This window comes from Periplaneta americana, chromosome 9 (assembly GCF_040183065.1).
Source record: "Periplaneta americana isolate PAMFEO1 chromosome 9, P.americana_PAMFEO1_priV1, whole genome shotgun sequence".
NCBI lineage: Eukaryota > Metazoa > Arthropoda > Insecta > Blattodea > Blattidae > Periplaneta > Periplaneta americana.
The window spans coordinates 177,558,142-177,578,880 of record NC_091125.1 but is presented as its reverse complement, the minus strand read 5'-3'; the positions used below and the strand labels follow the sequence as shown (position 1 = coordinate 177,578,880).

General features: G+C 38.4%; 1 protein-coding gene across 1 annotated transcript in view; it reads left to right on the top strand.

Moving 5' to 3' along the window:
* The first annotated feature begins 2,546 nt into the window (after positions 1–2,546).
* The window catches only part of Mcm3 (minichromosome maintenance 3), a 35,723-nt gene continuing 17,530 nt past the window's right edge, over positions 2,547–20,739 (top strand). The window contains exons 1-11 of the mRNA XM_069836545.1: positions 2,547–2,803; positions 3,567–3,679; positions 4,572–4,780; positions 8,047–8,177; positions 8,481–8,580; positions 9,116–9,254; positions 12,298–12,537; positions 12,791–12,955; positions 15,563–15,761; positions 18,601–18,749; positions 20,372–20,527. Of these exons, the coding sequence (XP_069692646.1) occupies positions 2,732–2,803; positions 3,567–3,679; positions 4,572–4,780; positions 8,047–8,177; positions 8,481–8,580; positions 9,116–9,254; positions 12,298–12,537; positions 12,791–12,955; positions 15,563–15,761; positions 18,601–18,749; positions 20,372–20,527 (1,673 nt within the window). The 5' untranslated portion in view covers positions 2,547–2,731. The remainder of the gene's footprint in view (positions 2,804–3,566; positions 3,680–4,571; positions 4,781–8,046; positions 8,178–8,480; positions 8,581–9,115; positions 9,255–12,297; positions 12,538–12,790; positions 12,956–15,562; positions 15,762–18,600; positions 18,750–20,371; positions 20,528–20,739) is intronic.

The window sequence follows — 20,739 nt, the reverse complement described above, 5'->3', positions numbered from 1 at the left end:
AAACAGTCAAACTCATTCCGAAAACAAAAGAAGCAGCTATCGCATTGGGAGTTTGGATGCTTTGTTTGTAGATTAACTTATAGTGTCTTAAAACATGCCGCCAGAAGTTTTAGAAGGAGAAGGGTGCAACAGCAAGGCGGGCTTGAAGTGGGTGGGGATTTTAAGCAATGCAGCCTGCCTCCTTTGGCTGAAGTTCATGAGCCTCGGCTATACCGCCCTGCAATGCCTATGTTGAGAGTTATTACTCTTCAGGATTTGTATATAAGTTAGAAAATGAGAAACAACTATTGGAATCTGCTAGAAGCAGCATAAAGTATAAATGAACGTAACGTCAGTGTGTGTGGAGTAACGGTTAGCGCGTCTGGCCGCGAAACCAGGTGACCCGGGTTCGATTCCCTGTCGCGGAAAGTTACCTGGTTGAGGTTTTTCCGGAGTTTTCCCTCAACCCAATATGAGCAAATGCTGGGTAACTTCCAGTGCTGGTCCCAGGACTTATTTCACCGGCGTTATCACCTTCATCTCATTCAGACGCTAAATAACCTACTAAAATAAAAAAAAAAAATAAAAACATAAGTGTGTCTTATAAAGTTTTCTGCCTACAGAATTATTTTGGAGTGTATTATGTGAATTTTATTTCAGTTCTTATTTTATGTTACTAAAATTTGGTTGGTTGGTTTGTTTAGACGTGTGTACATTGTTGCAATTCTGTGTTTTACGGTATTAAGACAAGATTGGTAATGTTTTGTGTAAAACGGTGGGTTAAAACAACTTGGAAATTATGGATACAGAATCCCCAAATTTTGCGCCTACTTGTGAAAAATGAGAGGTGGCAACCCTGAATTTTAACCTTTCCTGTCGGGATCACTTCAAATTGTATTATCTTATTATTACCTTTGTTTTGCTTTTGTGTTTCAGCGTGAGCTTCTGCTGTTACATAGAATGCACAAATTGTTTAATTATCATGGCGAAGGACTTTCCTTCTTTATATTTCTTGCGACAACCATGGTCCTCACCTTGTTTGCATTTATCTTCATTCCATTGTGCTCACAGCTGTCATTTAGCACCAGTAGCATATCCCTTAGTACCATCTTCTCTTCTGCTAACAAAGCCATAATCATCAGCAAATCTTATGCACTTTATTCTTCTGCCTCCTAATTTTACCCCTCCTATGTTCTGAAAACAGTTCTTTACTGAATACTTCAAGTAGATGTTGAACAGGGTACATAATAAAGAGCATCCTTGTCGTACTCCTCTCCCTATTTCACTTCCTTCAGAGATTTCTTCTTCTATCCTGACTTTGACTCGTTGTTTCATATGTGGATTACTGAATAGTTTCTAATCTTTCCAATGCATACTTATTTTCTTCAAGATGCCCATCACTTTGTTCCAATCCACTCTGTCAAATGCCTTTTCTAAATTCACAAATATTATATAGGCCTACACTTCCTTATTCTTTTCTAAGTATTTTCCCCGAGCGTTTTCAATTCTTCACATTCTTTTGTCCTTCGATTCCATTTTTTTTCCAAGAAATTTGTAACTTCTCCGGCTGTTGTTCCTTTCTTCACTTTTCCCACATATAGCCACGCTGTTTTTGCTGCTGCTTGCAGTTGGTCTTCCTGTTGTCTTGGGTTGGTCTCTTGATTGTAGGTTCTGTCTTCGTGTGTCTCGTGATCGATGACGCGTCTCATTATCTTCTCCTTCGTGTATAACTGGATTTACTTCTGCTAGTGTGTCCACTATCCTGCTATGAGTTCTGCTGTATGATACTTCTGTGAAGTCTTCATTCTCCATAAGGTCCTTGTCAACTTCCTCTACTGATTCCTCGGTTTTTTCTGCGTCTTTTATTTTATCTGTGCGTTCTGCTCAGTTCTCTCCTCGCCTTAACTGCCTCCTTGTCAATTCTTGAGCCTCTTGTATCATGGAGGATTGGAGGTGTCGGGTATCTTTGTTTGTGTTGGTTATCTTTCCTTGCTGTGGAGTTGGTCTCTTGTTATTAGCCCCGTTTTGGGTTTTCACAAATTGTTCTTGCATCTTGTTTATGGATGCGGTCAATTCATTCAGCTTCCCTTGTGCGGTCCATTTCTTGCTTGATCGTCTTTCCTGCTTTGTGGATTGGAAAGTCTTGTTCGCGTAGGATATATGATCATCTTTGGTTTCCAGCCTGCAAACCATCACGAAAAATGGCAAGGAACCTACCCTCGAAATCCAGCAAGCTAGCCATCCAAGGAGCCACCAGAGCGCATTACTTCCAGCAAGTGAGCACGCAGGCTACCCATCCGCGCAGCCACTTTCGAATCTATCACAGAAACATGCACTGTCTGAACCGGGCTTAATCACTAACGAGTTTCTGTAGTGAATCAGCATCCATGGAACGAACACACTAAAACATGCATATTTTGCGCTTTTCTACATATTATTAATATGTTGTGCCGCATGTAACGCTCCTGCCATCTAACGGTATAACTTTGCATAAGATAACCGTATTGGTAGATATTCTAACTCGTTGGTAGCAATTAATCTATTGGCACACCTGTGCCTCTTTTCGCGCCATTTATGTATCAACTCCCGCCAGTACTAATAAGAGGGATAGACTTTTATTCTATTCGTCTTGACTATTAATAATTACTGTATTCTGTAGTGTTATACTATTATAATAGTGTGCAAGAAGCGTAAGCGGGACGTAATTGTGTTGAAAGTATATTTTGTTAGTGTAGTAACTATATTATAAGAAATGGGAGAAATGGAAATTGATCAACGTTTACGAGATTTGCAGCGTGAATACTTGGACTTTTTAGATGATGAGGTGGAGTACAGCTTGTTATTTAGTTTAGTTTATTGCAAATGACTAATCTATATTTTTACGATTAATTTTGTTGTACAGGGTAATGAATGCATGACGTTGCAGTTTCAATAATGCAATATTTATAGGCTAATAATAGCCTAATCAGGTACAGATCAATTTGGAAAGTAATTCGTCGTGTTGTGAGATATATAATATGTGTAATGCTTACGAAAAGGTACTTTTCAGTGTCAGTAATTTATTTTGTGTGCACAAGGTTGGAATTTTGAAGTATGAGGGAAAGGAAGGAATTCGTGTTCTGAAATTTTATTATAAATTTGTTACTGCTTATCAACATAACATGCGAGAGGTCAAGAACGATATACTAGATAAATTAATATTGCGTCCTGGACCTCTCGAATGGTATATTTGTAACAAGTGGGGACTACAACAGTGCATTAGAATATACAGGTAAAAGTAGGGGGAGACTACACCAGAGCATTAGAATATATAGGTAAAAGTAGGGGGAGACTACACCAGAGCATTAGACTACTTGTAAGTATCGAAGGATTTGGATTTTCTTGATGAAAGTAATTATTGTGGCTGCAAATTAAAACCAGGAGTTTATCACTGTATTAGCTCACAGAAGGCAGTGAAGCAAAAGAAAATTGTGCCTTCTTTGTATGTAGCTCTTTTGGAGAATAATAAACTAATTGGCCTATTACTATTGTGATTACCATATTTTTGTATAGGTTAATGTCATTTTACCAAATCTGTTTCCTTGCAGGAAAATGAGGGAACGTACACTCAACTTGTGAAAGATCTGGTTTCAGACAAAAGCAAGAGACTGCTAGTGAACATAAATGACTTGCGGCGAAGGAATCCGACGAGAGCTGCAGGGTTAGTATGGAGGATTGCGTCATTGCCATTGCCTTGCTCTTACTGTTAGTTAGTACGTGTTTATGTCCCCAGTCTAAAACCAATCTTTACATCTCTAATGTAATGCAAAGATTACACTTAAAATGCTTCATGTTTTAGTTTTGCCTTATAAACATAGGGATTTAAGGTGCATCAGTTAACAGTGTTGGTGACTGATGTGCTGCTGTAATTCATTACAAGTTCTGACCGGTCTTTCGACTTGGCCTCTGTCTGTGGTTGCGTCATCCCCTAAGGATCACCAAGCACAATGAAGTGCAGAATGAGATTGCAATTAAAAAAAATAAGCATTCGATTTTCTCTTCATAATTTTTATTTCACACAAGGCTCTGTATGAAAATGTATTTTTAAAATACTAAATTTTGTCTTGGATGTGAGTCCCTCTTTGTTGAATTATGCCCTTCTTTGTTCTTGTTGTGGTAACTTTAAAATGAACTGCCACGGTAGTCTAGAGGGTAGAGCACTGGACTTGTAATACTGTTAACCCGGGTTCGATACTTGGTGTGGTCCTGATTTATAACTTGTGTTGGGCAAGCCCATGGTCCAGTTAACAGGAGGTCTGGTTTCCCTGTGGCATACTAGCCTATCATCTCATCTCGTCGTGGGTGTAGCGTAGACCAGCCTCCTGTGGCGCACCCTGGGCAACAACTCTGTCGGTACATTGGTCTACACAACTGACTTCCTATGGATAAATGACGAACAGTCAAGAGCCAACCATTAGTTAAAAAAAAATAAATTAAAAATGCAATTAAGGGATGTAGTGTTGTCTTGTAAACTTCCTACCAATTTCGATGTACTCCTCATAGCTGAGTTAGCTGTGTATGTTTGACGAGTATTGGTGTGATTTGTGCTGCAGCTTGCTGAATAATGCTTTTGAAGAACAGTTGGCATTCCAGCGGGCATTGAAGGAGTATGTAGGCACTGTTGACCCAACATATGCCAAAGAACATGAAGAATTTTTTGTAGCTTTTGAGGGAAGTTTCGGCAACAAGCACGTGACTCCACGCTCTCTTACATCCCGGTACCTGGGCAACCTCGTCTGTGTGGAAGGAATTGTTACCAAGTGTGAGTACATTTACCTTATTAATGTACTCTCGAGGACAGGAAGGTTCACATTCTATATTTTTAATAGTGCTAAGGAACTGAATTTTATTGTATCATTTCAGTGTTAGTGTCTTATTTCGCAAGTAACGTGAAATGGGATGACTAATTCAGATTTCTAGTAATGGGTCTTGCAGTAAGATTGTCACACTTTTAAAATGAAACAAATTGTATAAACGAAAGAGGTTTATTTATTTAATTAAGCACACTTAATGTCGTCATGTATGGAAGAGAATGTCAGTTAAATGGTTGCTGCGGCTTCATTGGGTTGTGCAAGCATATATGGATCTTTTAATTTTCAGTGATAGACAAACATAAATCAAGCTCAATTTCACGAATAACGCATGTGATACTGTTCCTCAGTCATTAACTGTTTCTGGCTTGTTGGCATAAATCCGAACCCCATAAGAAATAATCCAGCAGTGTTAAATCACATGATCTCGGGGCCATATAACATGACCACCACGCGAAATGATGAAGTGTCTGAACTTGTCCCTGAAAAGATCAACTGCTTCGTGAGCATCTTGCTGAAACCAGACGTTTCTGAGATCCATACCTTCCATTTGAGGCCAGAAACAAACCCTTATGATAGCCCAGTATTTTATGCACACCATATACTTCACTTAATGCATGGAATGCTTGGCAAATGGATGACCCATTTTGATAATAAATCTTAACTATTTCTACGCATTGCAGAATGATGTAACAACAACTGTATTCATGGGAAAATATGACTGCTATACAGAGTGATTCAGGACTCTGCAACAAACTCTGGCGATCGATAGATCTCGCAATTAGGATTATTTTTCGTAAAACAACCCATGTTCTTCAATGCCTCGTTTAGGAGCTAAGCAACATCGAAACAAAGACAGGTTTTAGTGACATCAACAATTATGAAATAAATTATTTTTCAAGTATGTTCGCTGACAAGCTACAGGTTTTCAAAGTGTCTTTCCTCCCTGATCCTGGTTACATTCATTACACTGTCGTAGCAGTGGTTATCGGCCTGTGTCGAATTTGATCGAAAGCGGCTAATACTCGCATAGTCGGTTCCTCTCTGGTGTCAATTCAAGTGTCCCAAAAGAAAAAAAAAATGGCGTGAAATCGGGTGATCATACTGACCACACAATAGGTCCGGCTCTTCCTATCCATTGCTCCCCATAGATATTGTTCAGATATGCTCGTACAACCAGGTTGAAGTGCGTTGGGACGTTATGTTGAATCACATGTCCTCTCACATCGTGAAGGTTACATCCTCCATGAGCAGCGGAAGAGCACTCCATTCAAACAGAGCAGCAAAATGACAGGACATTCGTAACCTGTCTGCAAGGGTACTTGAAGAAATAAATGAATAAATGATTTCATAATTAAACTGTAAATGTCACGAAAAATCTGTCTTTTTTTCGACGTCGGGTAGCTCCTACACGAGGCATCGGAGAACATGGGTTGTTTCACGAAAAATGATCCTCATTGCGAGATCTCTCGATCCCCAGAGTTTGTTGCAGAGGTTCTGAACCAACCTGTAGCTTCATAAACACGGCAGCTGTTATATGTTAAAAATAGGACACACTTATTGGAAGACCCTTTACATGCACCTTTGTTTGTGTGTTGTGTCTGGCCAGCTGGAATGTTTTTTCACTTTACTATGATATCAATTAAATCCACCAATATTAATAAACATTGATAATTCGCCAGTGTGAAGTAACAGATAGCATGTCATGCTGTCAACTTAGGAGTAACAAAACAGTACCCATTAGCCAAGACACTAAGATTCAATGCCTGTAAAACTTGTAAATATATATATATATATATATATATATATATATATATATATATATATTTAAATAAAACGGTCATAATACTTAAATTTAGAGTGTTACCTACCTGTTACATTAATAATAAGTATTTAAAGTAGATGATACTTGATCAAACTTTTTGTTGCGGGTCTAAAAATGCCAACAGTTATGCTTTCTATAATGTAATGTACTTGACTACTTGTTTTTGTTTTGTAATGCCTTTTCTCGTAAACTGTTGGATTGGTATTATTTATATACAGATTGTAGAAGTTAATTGACTGATAAATTTATAGCAAGTGAAATTTCAGAATTTTCACAAATGCATAAAAATTACACTTGTGAATATAGTGAAATCTCAGCATAATGTACATCAGAAATATTTGCTATTTATACTTTATTTTGAAAAGTATGTTGTAATGGAAAAAGAAAGTTTTATCCAAACAAAATTGTTTTGATGCTACAGTAGTCAATGCAGTGCTATTCCACAACATATCTAAGCTTTCATTTACTGTGTTTACAATCCGTGTAAGATTCAGCAAACACAAGAAACCCACTACGCTTATACAAAACTGCAAATAATATTCATATGACTCAATTTTAAAATTATAACACTAAAAAAGTATGTAAGTTAAAAGAAAAAAGTTACTATATACAACAAATATAAATATGGGACACAGTAAAACCAAGATTTGAAGAAGTTCTTATCTTTAATTAGTTTTTTTTTTCTCTCAGTAATTCATCTGCTACAAATTGTTCAAATACACTCAATAAAGATGACTTGATCATTCTTGCTAAAGACTGAGACAAAGATCATATGCAAGATGCTACATTTCACTTACAGTGCTAAGTTTCCAAGCAAATGTTCAGAATAAAACCAGAAACACAGATTACATAAATTCTGCAGCCAACACTAGATGATATAAAGATTCATGGAATTTTTCCTTAAAGGGGATTATTCCTGTGTTCGTCCATGTCTGGAATTTAGGTTAAGTTTAATTTTAAGACCTCTCCTGGCACCACATTGTCATAATCATCCTATCACATCATCGGGGTAATGTAACTCCGCCTTCCAGGCGCCCCAACCTCAGAAGTGGGTTACAATTAAGCCACGGCCAGGAGAGAAGACCAGAAATGTCGAAAAGACAACCTGGTGGCATTGGATAAAAAAAAAATAATAAATATTTCTGAATAAAAAAAAAATAATAATTTTTCTTTTATTGAAATTACCAGTTTTTCTGAAATGGGTGTTCAAGAAAAAACCATTTACAGTTAGTGTTTAATAACTTGCTGTTTTCTCCTAGTTGATGTTATTAATATATGTACGCAGATGGGCATGCTTAGAACCACTTTCCTGCATCAGGGATGTGAAAACGTGTATTTTCGTGGAAGCCTAAACACGGCATGACTTCCTCTGTATAATAAATGTGTTGGCAGGCTCGCTGGTGCGCCCAAAGGTGGTGCGCAGTGTGCACTACTGCCCAGCAACAAAGAAAGTGCTGGAGCGGCGCTACACGGATCTCACGTCATTCGACGCATTTCCCTCCAGTTCGGTGTATCCAACAAAGGTAAATCTTTGTAATTGTACAGTTTTCTTAATCACTAGTGTATTAGGTAAACAATATACTGTATTAGTACCTTTTGTACCATTGTGATCTTATCTTCCTACTAGTACTGTACATATATATTTTTTTATTATTATTTCTCTCATTCTTTGTATCTGCAATTTTGCTACTATTTCTTATTTCCTTCTTCTCTCTGCATTTGTTTCTTGTATATGTCTATTTGTATTCTGGTGATGTGGTAGAGAGGGCCTGATGGCCTTAACTCTGCCAGATTAAATAAATAAATTTTGATCTTGTTTATTGCAGGATGAAGATGGAAATACTTTAGAAACTGAGTATGGCTTGTCAGTATACAAAGACCACCAGACTATTTCAGTCCAGGAGATGCCGGAAAAGGCGCCTGCAGGTAATGCTCTATGAGGATCATTTGCCTGTACTCGGAATATTTCCCGAAGTTTCGTAATTTTTTCTCTGAAATAAATATTGATTCAAGACGATGCAGTAACAGAATTAGCTACTCAGTACAGCTGTTTTTAGTGTATATGTTGATAAAATAAATTAATGGATTTGACGCATTTGAACATGATGGCACAAGACTGAACTGGGCTAAATTTAGACGTTAATTTGTTTTCAAATTGCACAGATCTCATATTATATCCCTGCCTCTGTGCAGTGTCACATTTGTGGCAAGTTGTAAGATACGCCACTGACCAGCAGAGATATAACACGCGCTCTGTTATTTGGAGCAATTCAGATTGCTTGGTTGTACTTCTGAATCGTGCAGACGAACTCATGTCATGTCGGTAATGATCATTGCGGTTCTTGTTGCTCTTTTAAAGTAGATGCATAACTAATCCAACGCAACATGATTTCATGGCTGTGTGATGTGATATAGTATGTGAATTTTGGTCAAACCTCTAGAATCATGTTGTGTACCATAGGTCAGTTGCCGCGTTCAGTGGATGTGATATGTGACAACGACTTGGTGGACAAGTGCAAACCTGGAGACAGGGTCCAGATTGTTGGCAATTACAGATGTTTGCCGGCCAAGCAAGGCAGTTTCACATCTGGCACCTTCAGGTACGTACACAGACTTCCAGTTTTATTAATGTACAACTTCATTAGAAGCGCATGTCTGAATGGTGACACCAGCATTATTAATTTTACGAGTGGGCATGAAGCAGCCCAACCTTTTCATCCCCAATTCCACTGAAATTGTTACGAGATCAAATTAACAGCACTACTATGTAGGAAGTAATTAAAATGTTAGGTATTAGCTTACTACTTAGGAATAAAACAAACAAACAGGATGTAGACTGTGAAAGTTAACCACGAACATTATCGATTTATGTACAACAATAACAGAAGCTGTGAAGGAAGATTATACAGTTCTGGGAAAAGGTTTTGAACCGCATGAAATGAATAAACCCAGTTGGAAGACACCGCGCATGCTTAGACATTCCATGCCTTCATGCAAAAGGTACCGTGAAGGGAGCTGTTTAAATTCCTTCAATTTGGAATGATATCGTAACCAATTCCGAAATTATGCGAGGAAAATTGATTTGTTGTAAATAACATGAATATTTATAGATCTTGCAATTAAAAAAAGTGTTCAAAAGATTTTGCCCCTGGCAGGTTCGAAACTGCCGAGCTTTCAATATGCATGCGAGTACGGAGTCTCGAAGCTACCTGGACACACACTGTGAATGCTGAAATCTGATACTTGTGTGATTGTTAACATTATGAAAGTAGACGCTAATTTGACATATCTTTTCCTGTTGTTATTAGACACTATGTACTCTAAGAGTCATGACGTCTTTTCAACATGGCTGATCGTCAAGTGTTGCATCAGCTACTAGTAGCTCTGATTGAAGCAGGCTTTCCTGCTTCTGAGGTAGGTCGTAGAGTAGGGAAGAAGACATCAAATGAAGGTGCAGATGAATGAAAACGTTCTTGTCCATTGTAAGATGGCATTTCAAATAGTTTCGTTTTGCTTTCACCTGAATGTCATAAATAGATTGCTGAATCCCTTTCCTATTAGTCGCACGATATGCCATCATTTTCGATGGAAGGAAAGCACGAAATGACTTGACTTCACATTGTTGAACAGTGATTTTTAACCTCCCAGAAGCCACCGGCATGGTTCAGGTGGTAGCACATTTGCCTGCTGATCCGGAATTGCACTCAAGCATGGGTTCAAATCCCACTTGGACTGATTACCTGATTATATTTTTCGGAGGTTTTCTTCAATCGTAAGATGAATGTCGGGTAATTATGGCGAATCCTCTGTCTCATCTCGTCAGTTCCCAACTCGCTAGCACAAATTCCATCGATACTAAATAACCTAGTAGGCCTAGTTGATAGAGCGTCGTAAAAATAACCAATTAAAAAAAATTAACGTCCCAGCAGCGGCTTGCATAATTCCAGTGGCGGTTGCCAGTAATTCTGTACAATGATCCTGCTTTCTCGCTCGTTTTGGAGGCCTGTCTCATCTTGCGTGTCACTGGCACATTCCGTTGTTTTTATTACAATAGTCAATATCACGAGGATTCCACAAGACTGGACGTAATTTATGAGATCCAATCTACTTCAGACCACTCCATGCTTGAGGTGTGCGCGCTTCGCGAGACAAATGGCAACGAACCCGTCCACACTGCGGCAACGAATCCCTTTGTGTTCGCGAGAAAAACCGACAGGGAACGGATCGCTATGCGGCATTTGAGCTGTGCGCGTTTGTGCCGCAGCGCATGCTTGAAATTGCGTACAAACGAGCGAACGAAGCCTCGAATTCTGTTCGACCCTTGTTGCATTACTGCCGCGGCGCGTCTGTATATTCCCAGCTTTAGCTAGCAGGTCGAGATGGGAGGCTCTCTAACTTCATCACAAAGGTTCACGCCTAAAGTAATGAATTTCTAGTATTTACGTAATTATATCAGTATAAAAAAAGAAAACTCATACTTCATTTGCATATTTAAACGGAATCTACATGACACTGCTTACTATTAAAATGTTGTTGTTTTCTAATGCCAGGCATTTGACAATAAAGTCATTTGATCTCTCGCACTCCAGTATTTTTCAAAGATATGGTCAGCCACTGAAGCACAGATTTTGAGGTGTTCCGAATCCATTTCTTGGTTTGAGTTGCACATTGGGCAGTTAGGGGTGATATATTCCAATTCTATGCAGGTGTTTGGCCAAACAATCATGGCCTGTTGCCAATCTAAATGCAGCTACAGACGACTGTTAAAATGTTGTTATTACTGTATTATTGTTATTATAATCATCATCATAGATAATATTGTTTGAGCATGGCAGTATAAAAACTGCTACGCGGTTCTTCATTGATTTTTCATCATAATTAAGAAACAAGGTCCTGAGGAACTCTGAAAATAATCATTATATTGTATATACTTTTTACAGGCTTTCCACTTTACAGCAATTTGACTTCAATTCCTGTTTTCCAAATATTGCTGTTCTCCCGTTACCCTACTTCCTAACCTCTCTTTACCATGGGTGTGCCTAATCCTTCATACCAAGTCTTCCAAGCACATTACATATAAAAGAAAATGGCAGCGACCACGAGACTCGAACCCCTGGCTGCCTGCCAGCATTGAGAATGGAAGTCCCAGAGTTCTCGGCTACTGCGACTAGACATAAGATCTTTCATCTGCATATCATATCTAACCCCAACATGAAGGTCCGAGTTCAAAATATAACAAACACAATCATGTGAATGACACAATGAAAGCAGTTCCAAGAGTCTAGAATGTATTATGTGTAACAGTATGGGAGTGTTCTGAATCAAGCTTTAGTCGCAATTTCAGAACCTGAGTGTGGTGGAAAGCGGATGTGTACAACTAGCTTTTAGTATGTGTTGACTTCAATACATAGATGCTACTTATTTTAAACCATATATGTTCATTTCCGAAAATAGTTGGCAGAAAGTGAAACTCATCTCCCTTACATAGAGGTTAGGTGTGTCTTTTTGGTAGTTCTGTGCCCGGAAGATCCACTACATGTGATTGTTTAGCATGTGTTAGTTCAGAAATCCTCTCAAGAGCTAGAGGAAGAGGAGAACAGCAAGAATTACAGTTCTTAGCCTTGTTGGCACTTTCTTTTGCAGGACGGTTCTGATTGCCAATAACATCTCACAGCTGAGCAAGGAGTCCACACTGCTGATCACCAGAGACGATGTGCAGAAGTGCAAAAAGCTGGCCCGCAATAAGAGTGTCGATATCTTTGAGCTGCTTAGCAAGTCTCTAGCCCCGTCCATCCATGGGCACGACTACATCAAGAAGGCCATACTGTGCATGTTGTTGGGGGGTGTCGAGAAGGTGCTGCCCAATGGGACGCGGCTCAGGGGGTGAGTCACCCACCCACACAACTTTCAAGTTTGCCTGACGATAAATTCTTTACCTGCCATAAATCCAAAACACATGCCTAACAGCTTTACTTTCCTTCTGCAGGAAACCAGACTAAAGATTCTTAACACACTTTAAAATCAGTCATTCTTGGCTGGATTCGAACCTGGAATTCATTGCTATGTTAATTAAACTACCCATATGCTTCAATTTTTATTATTTTAAGATGTCACAGAAATTGTTAAAATATTGCAGAGATATCAATGTGCTGCTCATTGGAGACCCCAGTGTTGCCAAGTCACAGTTGCTGCGGTATGTTTTGTGCACTGCCCCACGAGCCATTCCCACGACAGGTCGTGGATCATCTGGTGTCGGTCTCACAGCTGCAGTCACAACCGATCAAGAGACTGGTGAGAGGAGGTGTGTATCTACTACAGTAACAATGGCAGTATAGGTAACTGTCATTGGCCTTATATCGAATGTGCCTGCTGAAAAAATAGTGTGTACATCTGATTGCATATTATGGACAGATAACACAGACTAAGAGATGTCGAGGTTTCAGCAATAGTACACTGTGTAGCCAACTTCCATGCAGTATACATTGAAACAGCAGATCTTAATTTATGGTGCGTAAAGTATCGTGCTATATATCTGCGGAAATATCCTGCTATTCAACAGTCTAGAGTTTTGAGAAGAATTTTGGAGAAATCAGCTCATTTTTAAATAGAAAAGGTGCATAAATCGCGTTCTAACTGAAGAAAAACTCGATGACATAGGCTATAGGCTAGAACTGACTCCACAAAATAGTTAAGAATGCTAGCCCAGCAGTTTGGTGTAGCCAAGGCATTTTCGAAAGCAACAAAATCATTTAAACTAAAGCTTTATGAGATAAGTCCTTAAAATGGGCCATGTGCACGGGTTTCAGTTCCATTCAAAGAGATGAAATACATCATGTGCCTAGAAATCTTTAAAAAAAAAAAAAAAATGCGAAATGTGTATTAGAGAAGATGCTAGATGTTTTGGCACTCATTATAAGCCGTAATGTAATGTGAGAGTCACTGCTAAGTAGGCTGTTACTTGTCCATGTCACTCATTATCTAATAAGCTGTAATGTAATGTGAGAGTCACTGCTAAGTAGGCTGTTACTTGTCCATGTCACTCATTATCTAATAAGCTGTAATGTAATGTGAGAGTCACTGCTAAGTAGGCTGTTACTTGTCCATGTCACTCATTATCTAATAAGCCGTAATGTAATGTGAGAGTCACTGCTAAGTAGGCTGTTACTTGTCCATGTCACTCATTATTTCTCGTAATGTAATGTGAGAGTCTCTGCTAAGTAGGCTGTTACTTGTCCATGTCACTCATTATCTAATAAGCCGTAATGTAATGTGAGAGTCACTGCTAAGTAGGCTGTTACTTGTCCATGTCACTCATTATCTAATAAGCCGTAATGTAATGTGAGAGTCACTGCTAAGTAGGCTGTTACTTGTCCATGTCACTCATTATCTAATAAGCTGTAATGTAATGTGAGAGTCACTGCTAAGTAGGCTGTTACTTGTCCATGTCACTCATTATCTAATAAGCCGTAATGTAATGTGAGAGTCACTGCTAAGTAGGCTGTTACTTGTCCATGTCACTCATTATCTAATAAGCCGTAATGTAATGTGAGAGTCACTGCTAAGTAGGCTGTTACTTGTCCATGTCACTCATCTAATAAGCCGTAATGTAATATGAGAGTCACTGCTAAGTAGGCTGTTACTTGTCCATGTCACTCATTATCTAATAAGCCGTAATGTAATGTGAGAGTCACTGCTAAGTAGGCTGTTACTTGTCCATGTCACTCATTATCTAATAAGCTGTAATGTAATGTGAGAGTCACTGCTAAGTAGGCTGTTACTTGTCCATGTCACTCATTATCTAATAAGCCGTAATGTAATGTGAGAGTCACTGCTAAGTAGGCTGTTACTTGTCCATGTCACTCATTATCTAATAAGCTGTAATGTAATGTGAGAGTCACTGCTAAGTAGGCTGTTACTTGTCCATGTCACTCATTATCTAATAAGCCGTAATGTAATGTGAGAGTCACTGCTAAGTAGGCTGTTACTTGTCCATGTCACTCATTATCTAATAAGCTGTAATGTAATGTGAGAGTCACTGCTAAGTAGGCTGTTACTTGTCCATGTCACTCATTATCTAATAAGCCGTAATGTAATGTGAGAGTCACTGCTAAGTAGGCTGTTACTTGTCCATGTCACTCATTATCTAATAAGCTGTAATGTAATGTGAGAGTCACTGCTAAGTAGGCTGTTACTTGTCCATGTCACTCATTATCTAATAAGCCGTAATGTAATGTGAGAGTCACTGCTAAGTAGGCTGTTACTTGTCCATGTCACTCATTATCTAATAAGCTGTAATGTAATGTGAGAGTCACTGCTAAGTAGGCTGTTACTTGTCAATGTCACTCATTATCTCGTAATGTAATGTGAGAGTCTCTGCTAAGTAGGCTGTTACTTGTCCATGTCACTCATTATCTAATAAGCCATAATGTAATGTGAGAGTCACTGCTAAGTAGGCTGTTACTTGTCCATGTCACTCATTATCTAATAAGCCGTAATGTAATGTGAGAGTCACTGCTAAGTAGGCTGTTACTTGTCCATGTCACTCATTATCTAATAAGCCGTAATGTAATGTGAGAGTCACTGCTAAGTAGGCTGTTACTTGTCCATGTCACTCATTATCTAATAAGCTGTAATGTAATGTGAGAGTCACTGCTAAGTAGGCTGTTACTTGTCCATGTCACTCATTATCTAATAAGCCGTAATGTAATGTGAGAGTCACTGCTAAGTAGGCTGTTACTTGTCCATGTCACTCATTATCTAATAAGCCGTAATGTAATGTGAGAGTCACTGCTAAGTAGGCTGTTACTTGTCCATGTCACTCATTATCTGATAAGCCATAATGTAATGTGTGAGCAAGATAATCTGTGAAACCTAGATCAGTAGTCAGCAAAGCTTGGCACTTGTGCAGGTTGGAGGCTGGCGCTATGGTATTGGCAGACCGTGGGGTTGTCTGCATTGATGAATTCGACAAGATGTCTGACATGGACCGAACAGCCATCCACGAAGTGATGGAGCAGGGCAGGGTTACCATAGCGAAGGCAGGCATCCATGCACGACTGAATGCCAGGTGTTCAGTGCTGGCTGCTGCCAACCCCGTGTATGGCAGGGTGAGTGAAGAACTGTTTCATGAACTGAAGGATTTCACGTGATAACTTTCTTTGATGGTAACTTTTTTCAGAGTTCTTTTGTTGGTTATATTTGCAACATGTCTCAACAAATGGCTTTAGAGATTTTGATCAGTAGGTGATACTTGAGTATGGCTTTAGTGATTCTTTCTTAATCAGTTGGTGATACTTGAGTATGGCTTTAAAGATTCTTGATCAGTAGGTGATACTTGAGTATGGCTTTAGAGATTCTTGATCAGTAGATGATACTTATGGCTTTAGAGATTCTTGATCAGTAGGTGATACTTATGGCTTTAGAGATTCTTGATCAGTAAGTGATACTTGAGTTTGGCTTTAAAGATTCTTGATCAGTAGGTGATACTTGAGTATGGCTTTAGAGATTCTTGATCAGTAGGTGATATTTGAGTATGGCTGAGTATGGCTTTAGAGATTCTTGATCAGTAGGTGATATTTGAGTATGGCTTTAGTGATTCTTGATCAGTAGGTGATACTTGAGTTTGGCTTTAGAGATTCTTGATCAGTAGGTGATACTTGAGTATGGCTTTAGAGATTCTTGATCAGTAGGTGATACTTGTATGGCTTTAAAGATTCTTGATCAGTAGGTGATACTTGAGTATGGCTTTAGTGATTCTTTCTTAATCAGTTGGTGATACTTGAGTATGGCTTTAAAGATTCTTGATCAATAGGTGATACTTGAGTATGGCTTTAAAGATTCTTGATCAGTAGGTGATACTTGAGTATGGCTTTAGAGATTCTTGATCAGTAGGTGATACTTGAGTATGGCTTTAGTGATTCTTGATCAGTAGGTGATACTTGAGTTTGGCTTTAGAGATTCTTGATCAGTAGGTGATACTTGTATGGCTTTAAAGATTCTTGATCAGTAGGTGATACTTGAGTTTGGCTTTAGAGATTCTTGATCAGTAGGTGATACTTGAGTATGGCTTGTGATTCTTGATCATGATACTTGAGTATGGCTTTAAAGATTCTTGATCAGTAGGTGATACTTGAGTATGGCTTTAGAGATTCTTGATCAGTAGGTGATACTTATGGCTTTAGAGATTCTTGATCAGTAGGTGATACTTATGGCTTTAGAGATTCTTGATCAGTAGGTGATACTTGAGTTTGGCTTTAAAGATTCTTGATCAGTAGGTGATACTTGAGTATGGCTTTAGAGATTCTTGATCAGTAGGTGATATTTGAGTATGGCTTTAGTGATTCTTGATCAGTAGGTGATACTTGAGTTTGGCTTTAGAGATTCTTGATCAGTAGGTGATACTTGAGTATGGCTTTAGAGATTCTTGATCAGTAGGTGATACTTGTATGGCTTTAAAGATTCTTGATCAGTAGGTGATACTTGAGTTTGGCTTTAGAGATTCTTGATCAGTAGGTGATACTTGAGTTTGGCTTTAGAGATTCTTGATCAGTAGGTGATACTTGTATGGCTTTAAAGATTCTTGATCAGTAGGTGATACTTGAGTATGGCTTTAGTGATTCTTTCTTAATCAGTTGGTGATACTTGAGTATGGCTTTAAAGATTCTTGATCAATAGGTGATACTTGAGTATGGCTTTAGTGATTCTTGATCATGATACTTGAGTATGGCTTTAAAGATTCTTGATCAGTAGGTGATACTTGAGTTTGGCTTTAGAGATTCTTGATCAGTAGGTGATACTTTAGTATGGCTTTAGTGATTCTTGATCAGTAGGTGATACTTGAGTTTGGCTTTAGAGATTCTTGATCAGTAGGTGATACTTGTATGGCTTTAAAGATTCTTGATCAGTAGGTGATACTTGAGTTTGGCTTTAGAGATTCTTGATCAATAGGTGATACTTGAGTATGGCTTTAGAGATTCTTGATCAGTAGGTGATACTTGTATGGCTTTAAAGATACTTGATCAGTAGGTGATACTTGAGTTTGGCTTTAGAGATTCTTGATCAATAGGTGATACTTGAGTATGGCTTTAGAGATTCTTGATCAGTAGGTGATACTTGTATGGCTTTAAAGATACTTGATCAGTAGGTGATACTTGAGTTTGGCTTTAGAGATTCTTGATCAATAGGTGATACTTGAGTATGGCTTTAGAGATTCTTGATCAGTAGGTGATACTTGTATGGCTTTAAAGATACTTGATCAGTAGGTGATACTTGAGTTTGGCTTTAGAGATTCTTGATCAGTAGGTGATACTTGAGTATGGCTTTAGAGATTCTTGATCAGTAGATGATACTTGAGTATTGTACAAATTTCAAGAGAAGCAAAACCGTAACAATTTCGAAACATTTACAATAAAGTTTAATTAAATATTCAGTTTACTGCATTGCACTCTACTGAGTAAGAATATGCTTACAAAGTTTGTTTTTGAATACTGTTAAATTCCAACCGTATCTGATGTCACTGGACAGGGTAGTGTATGCGGCTACTCTGTGTGTAGAGGTTGTGATACGATGATAGGTAACTGAAGTGGGAGGCAAGGTAAATAGGTGTAGAGGTGTGACGGACTTGGAAAAGGAGAACAAGGGAATGAACATTTCTACATTTGTTAAGCCGAAGCTAGTTTAGAGTTTGGAAGGCTGGCATGATATGGTCAATGTGACAGACATCGCTGACAAAGTGAACACGAGAATTATGAAATATACACTGAAGCTCGACAACTTTTTAAATCGCCTTTTACGAGTGGAGTCCTTGTTAGAGCTTAAAAATTCTTATTTTCTATTTATAATCATTTTCCTCCATTTTTTACCGAAATAATGATAAGAGTTGTGTAGGTCTCCCAGAATGCTAACGTACACATATAATATTAGTGAGATGCTGGTTGTTTCTTTCAGTACGACCAGTACAAGACTCCGATGGAGAACATCGGCCTGCAAGATTCCTTGCTGTCTCGTTTTGATCTGCTGTTCGTGATGTTGGACCTGGTTGATAGTGAACATGATAGGATGATCTCAGATCATGTTGTGCGTATGCATAGATACAGGTAAGAATACGAAGTTGGTGGAAGTTAAATAATACTACAAAAATATACAAGTTTCTAGGGGACTAATTATTTTTTCCTCAAATGTTGGTTTTTCTTACAAATGAGTTACTTTGTATGAGTAAGGAAGGGCTGACAGCAGAAATTAAAACACTGTTGGACCATTTATTTACATTATGTGTGTTTTACATATTCTGAATACCCATTAAATTTACTTTTAGCAAACACACATTTACAATAATAAACTTTGCAAACACACAATACGATATTTTCACACAGTTACTATAACATATTCTTAAGTACTCTCCCCCACCCACTGGCGAGGCCCCTAACAAGCGTGGCTAGTAGACCCCGGGTGCTGGTCATGAACTGTTGGGATGTGTTGCCTGGACCACGAGCAAACACAGATATTGTACAGCAATTGGTTACAAACGTTCAGAATTCCCTTAAAGTAGGGTTCCTTCACAGCACGGATCAATCACATTTTTATGGTAGTTCCGTCAGCGTTTTCTTAAAAGCAGGGATGTTACAATGAGTTTTTACTCTACATTATGTCTGTTAAGAAGTTGTGTACTGTTGTATCCTCCAAATTATCGAAATAATTTATACTGAAATAGTAACGAAGGTTTTGAAAGATACATTGAGGGGAAATTTTTGTCAGTTTTGGTGGAGAAGTTCAATTTTTTTTTCGTTTTTAACATTAGACCTTGAAGAGTGTGCTCTGGAAACTTGCTCAATCCAATTGCCAATTGGTCATTTTTATTATGTATACATAATAATCGGAGCTAAAAGGAACTAAGTCACTAATCAGGAAAATCAAAAAACATTCCACTAATAACACAAATGTATATATTTTTATATTATAGAAGACAAAAGAATAATTACAATTCTCAGTTCCTTCTTCCACCAATCGATATGCATGACATCCATTGTTCAAATTGTTGCATAACCCAAAACTGAATATTTTGACTTAGTTCCTTTTAGCTCCGACCGATTCTATATTATTATGTTTGAGACTTCTATCATATTTTAAGCTTGTTTTCATCCAAAACAGCGCCAATCCTCGTCTTTTACTTCATGTTATTGTGCATGTCACTTGAAAACTTGGTCAGTCCGTAGACCGATGGGTAGGAAAACTAGCCCAGTTCTTTCATAAAAACGGACTGAAAGCGTTTTGGGATCACACCCTTCAATTCTATATGATTCAGAGAATCTCACCAGAAATTTTCATGCATATAGACCCTTCAATCAGCTGTTTTGGGCCATCATTTTCAGAGAATTAAAATGTAAATTGAGGAAAACATTATTCTCATTGGTGGTTAGTGTAAAAGAAGAGAGACTAAAGTTAAAAATCACTGAAGAGCAGAGCAGGTGGATTTTGACCACTGTCACATATCGTCTTTTATAAGCACAGACATACATCGATCATTTACTGTTTTATTGGTATAAGTATGAGATTGCTAGGAACTCAACAGGTAGAGAGGTCTGCAAAATTTTTAATAATCCAGTTTAGTCTTAAAGCATGAATTTGAAAAAGGCCTTGAGAAATTCACGTTGCACTCTTGTTTTTAAGATTTAAATGAATCCTGCTTTCATGTTACGTAGACTGTTGAACTGCTTTGCAGGAATCCCCGTGAGCAGGATGGAGAAGTGCTGCCTATGGGGTCGTCTGTAGAGATGCTGAGCACACAGAATCCAGACCTGGAAGATGGCGATGACTTGAACACTCCAATATACGAAAAATACGACGCCCTCCTTCATGGGGGGTCGCGCACCCGAAAGTGAGTCACTTGCTTTATTTATAGTTCACAGTTACGACAGGTGGCACTGTGCGTGAAAGGAGTAGACTGTGCCACAGAGGAAACTACTGTTACTGTAAATTAAAACAAGTTGCTTATGACATTTTCACAGAATTCGCATTTTCAGCAATCCTGATAACAAGAGTTATTTTTGGCATGGCCAGCATGAGTTTTGTTCATGGTCCATATGTGCA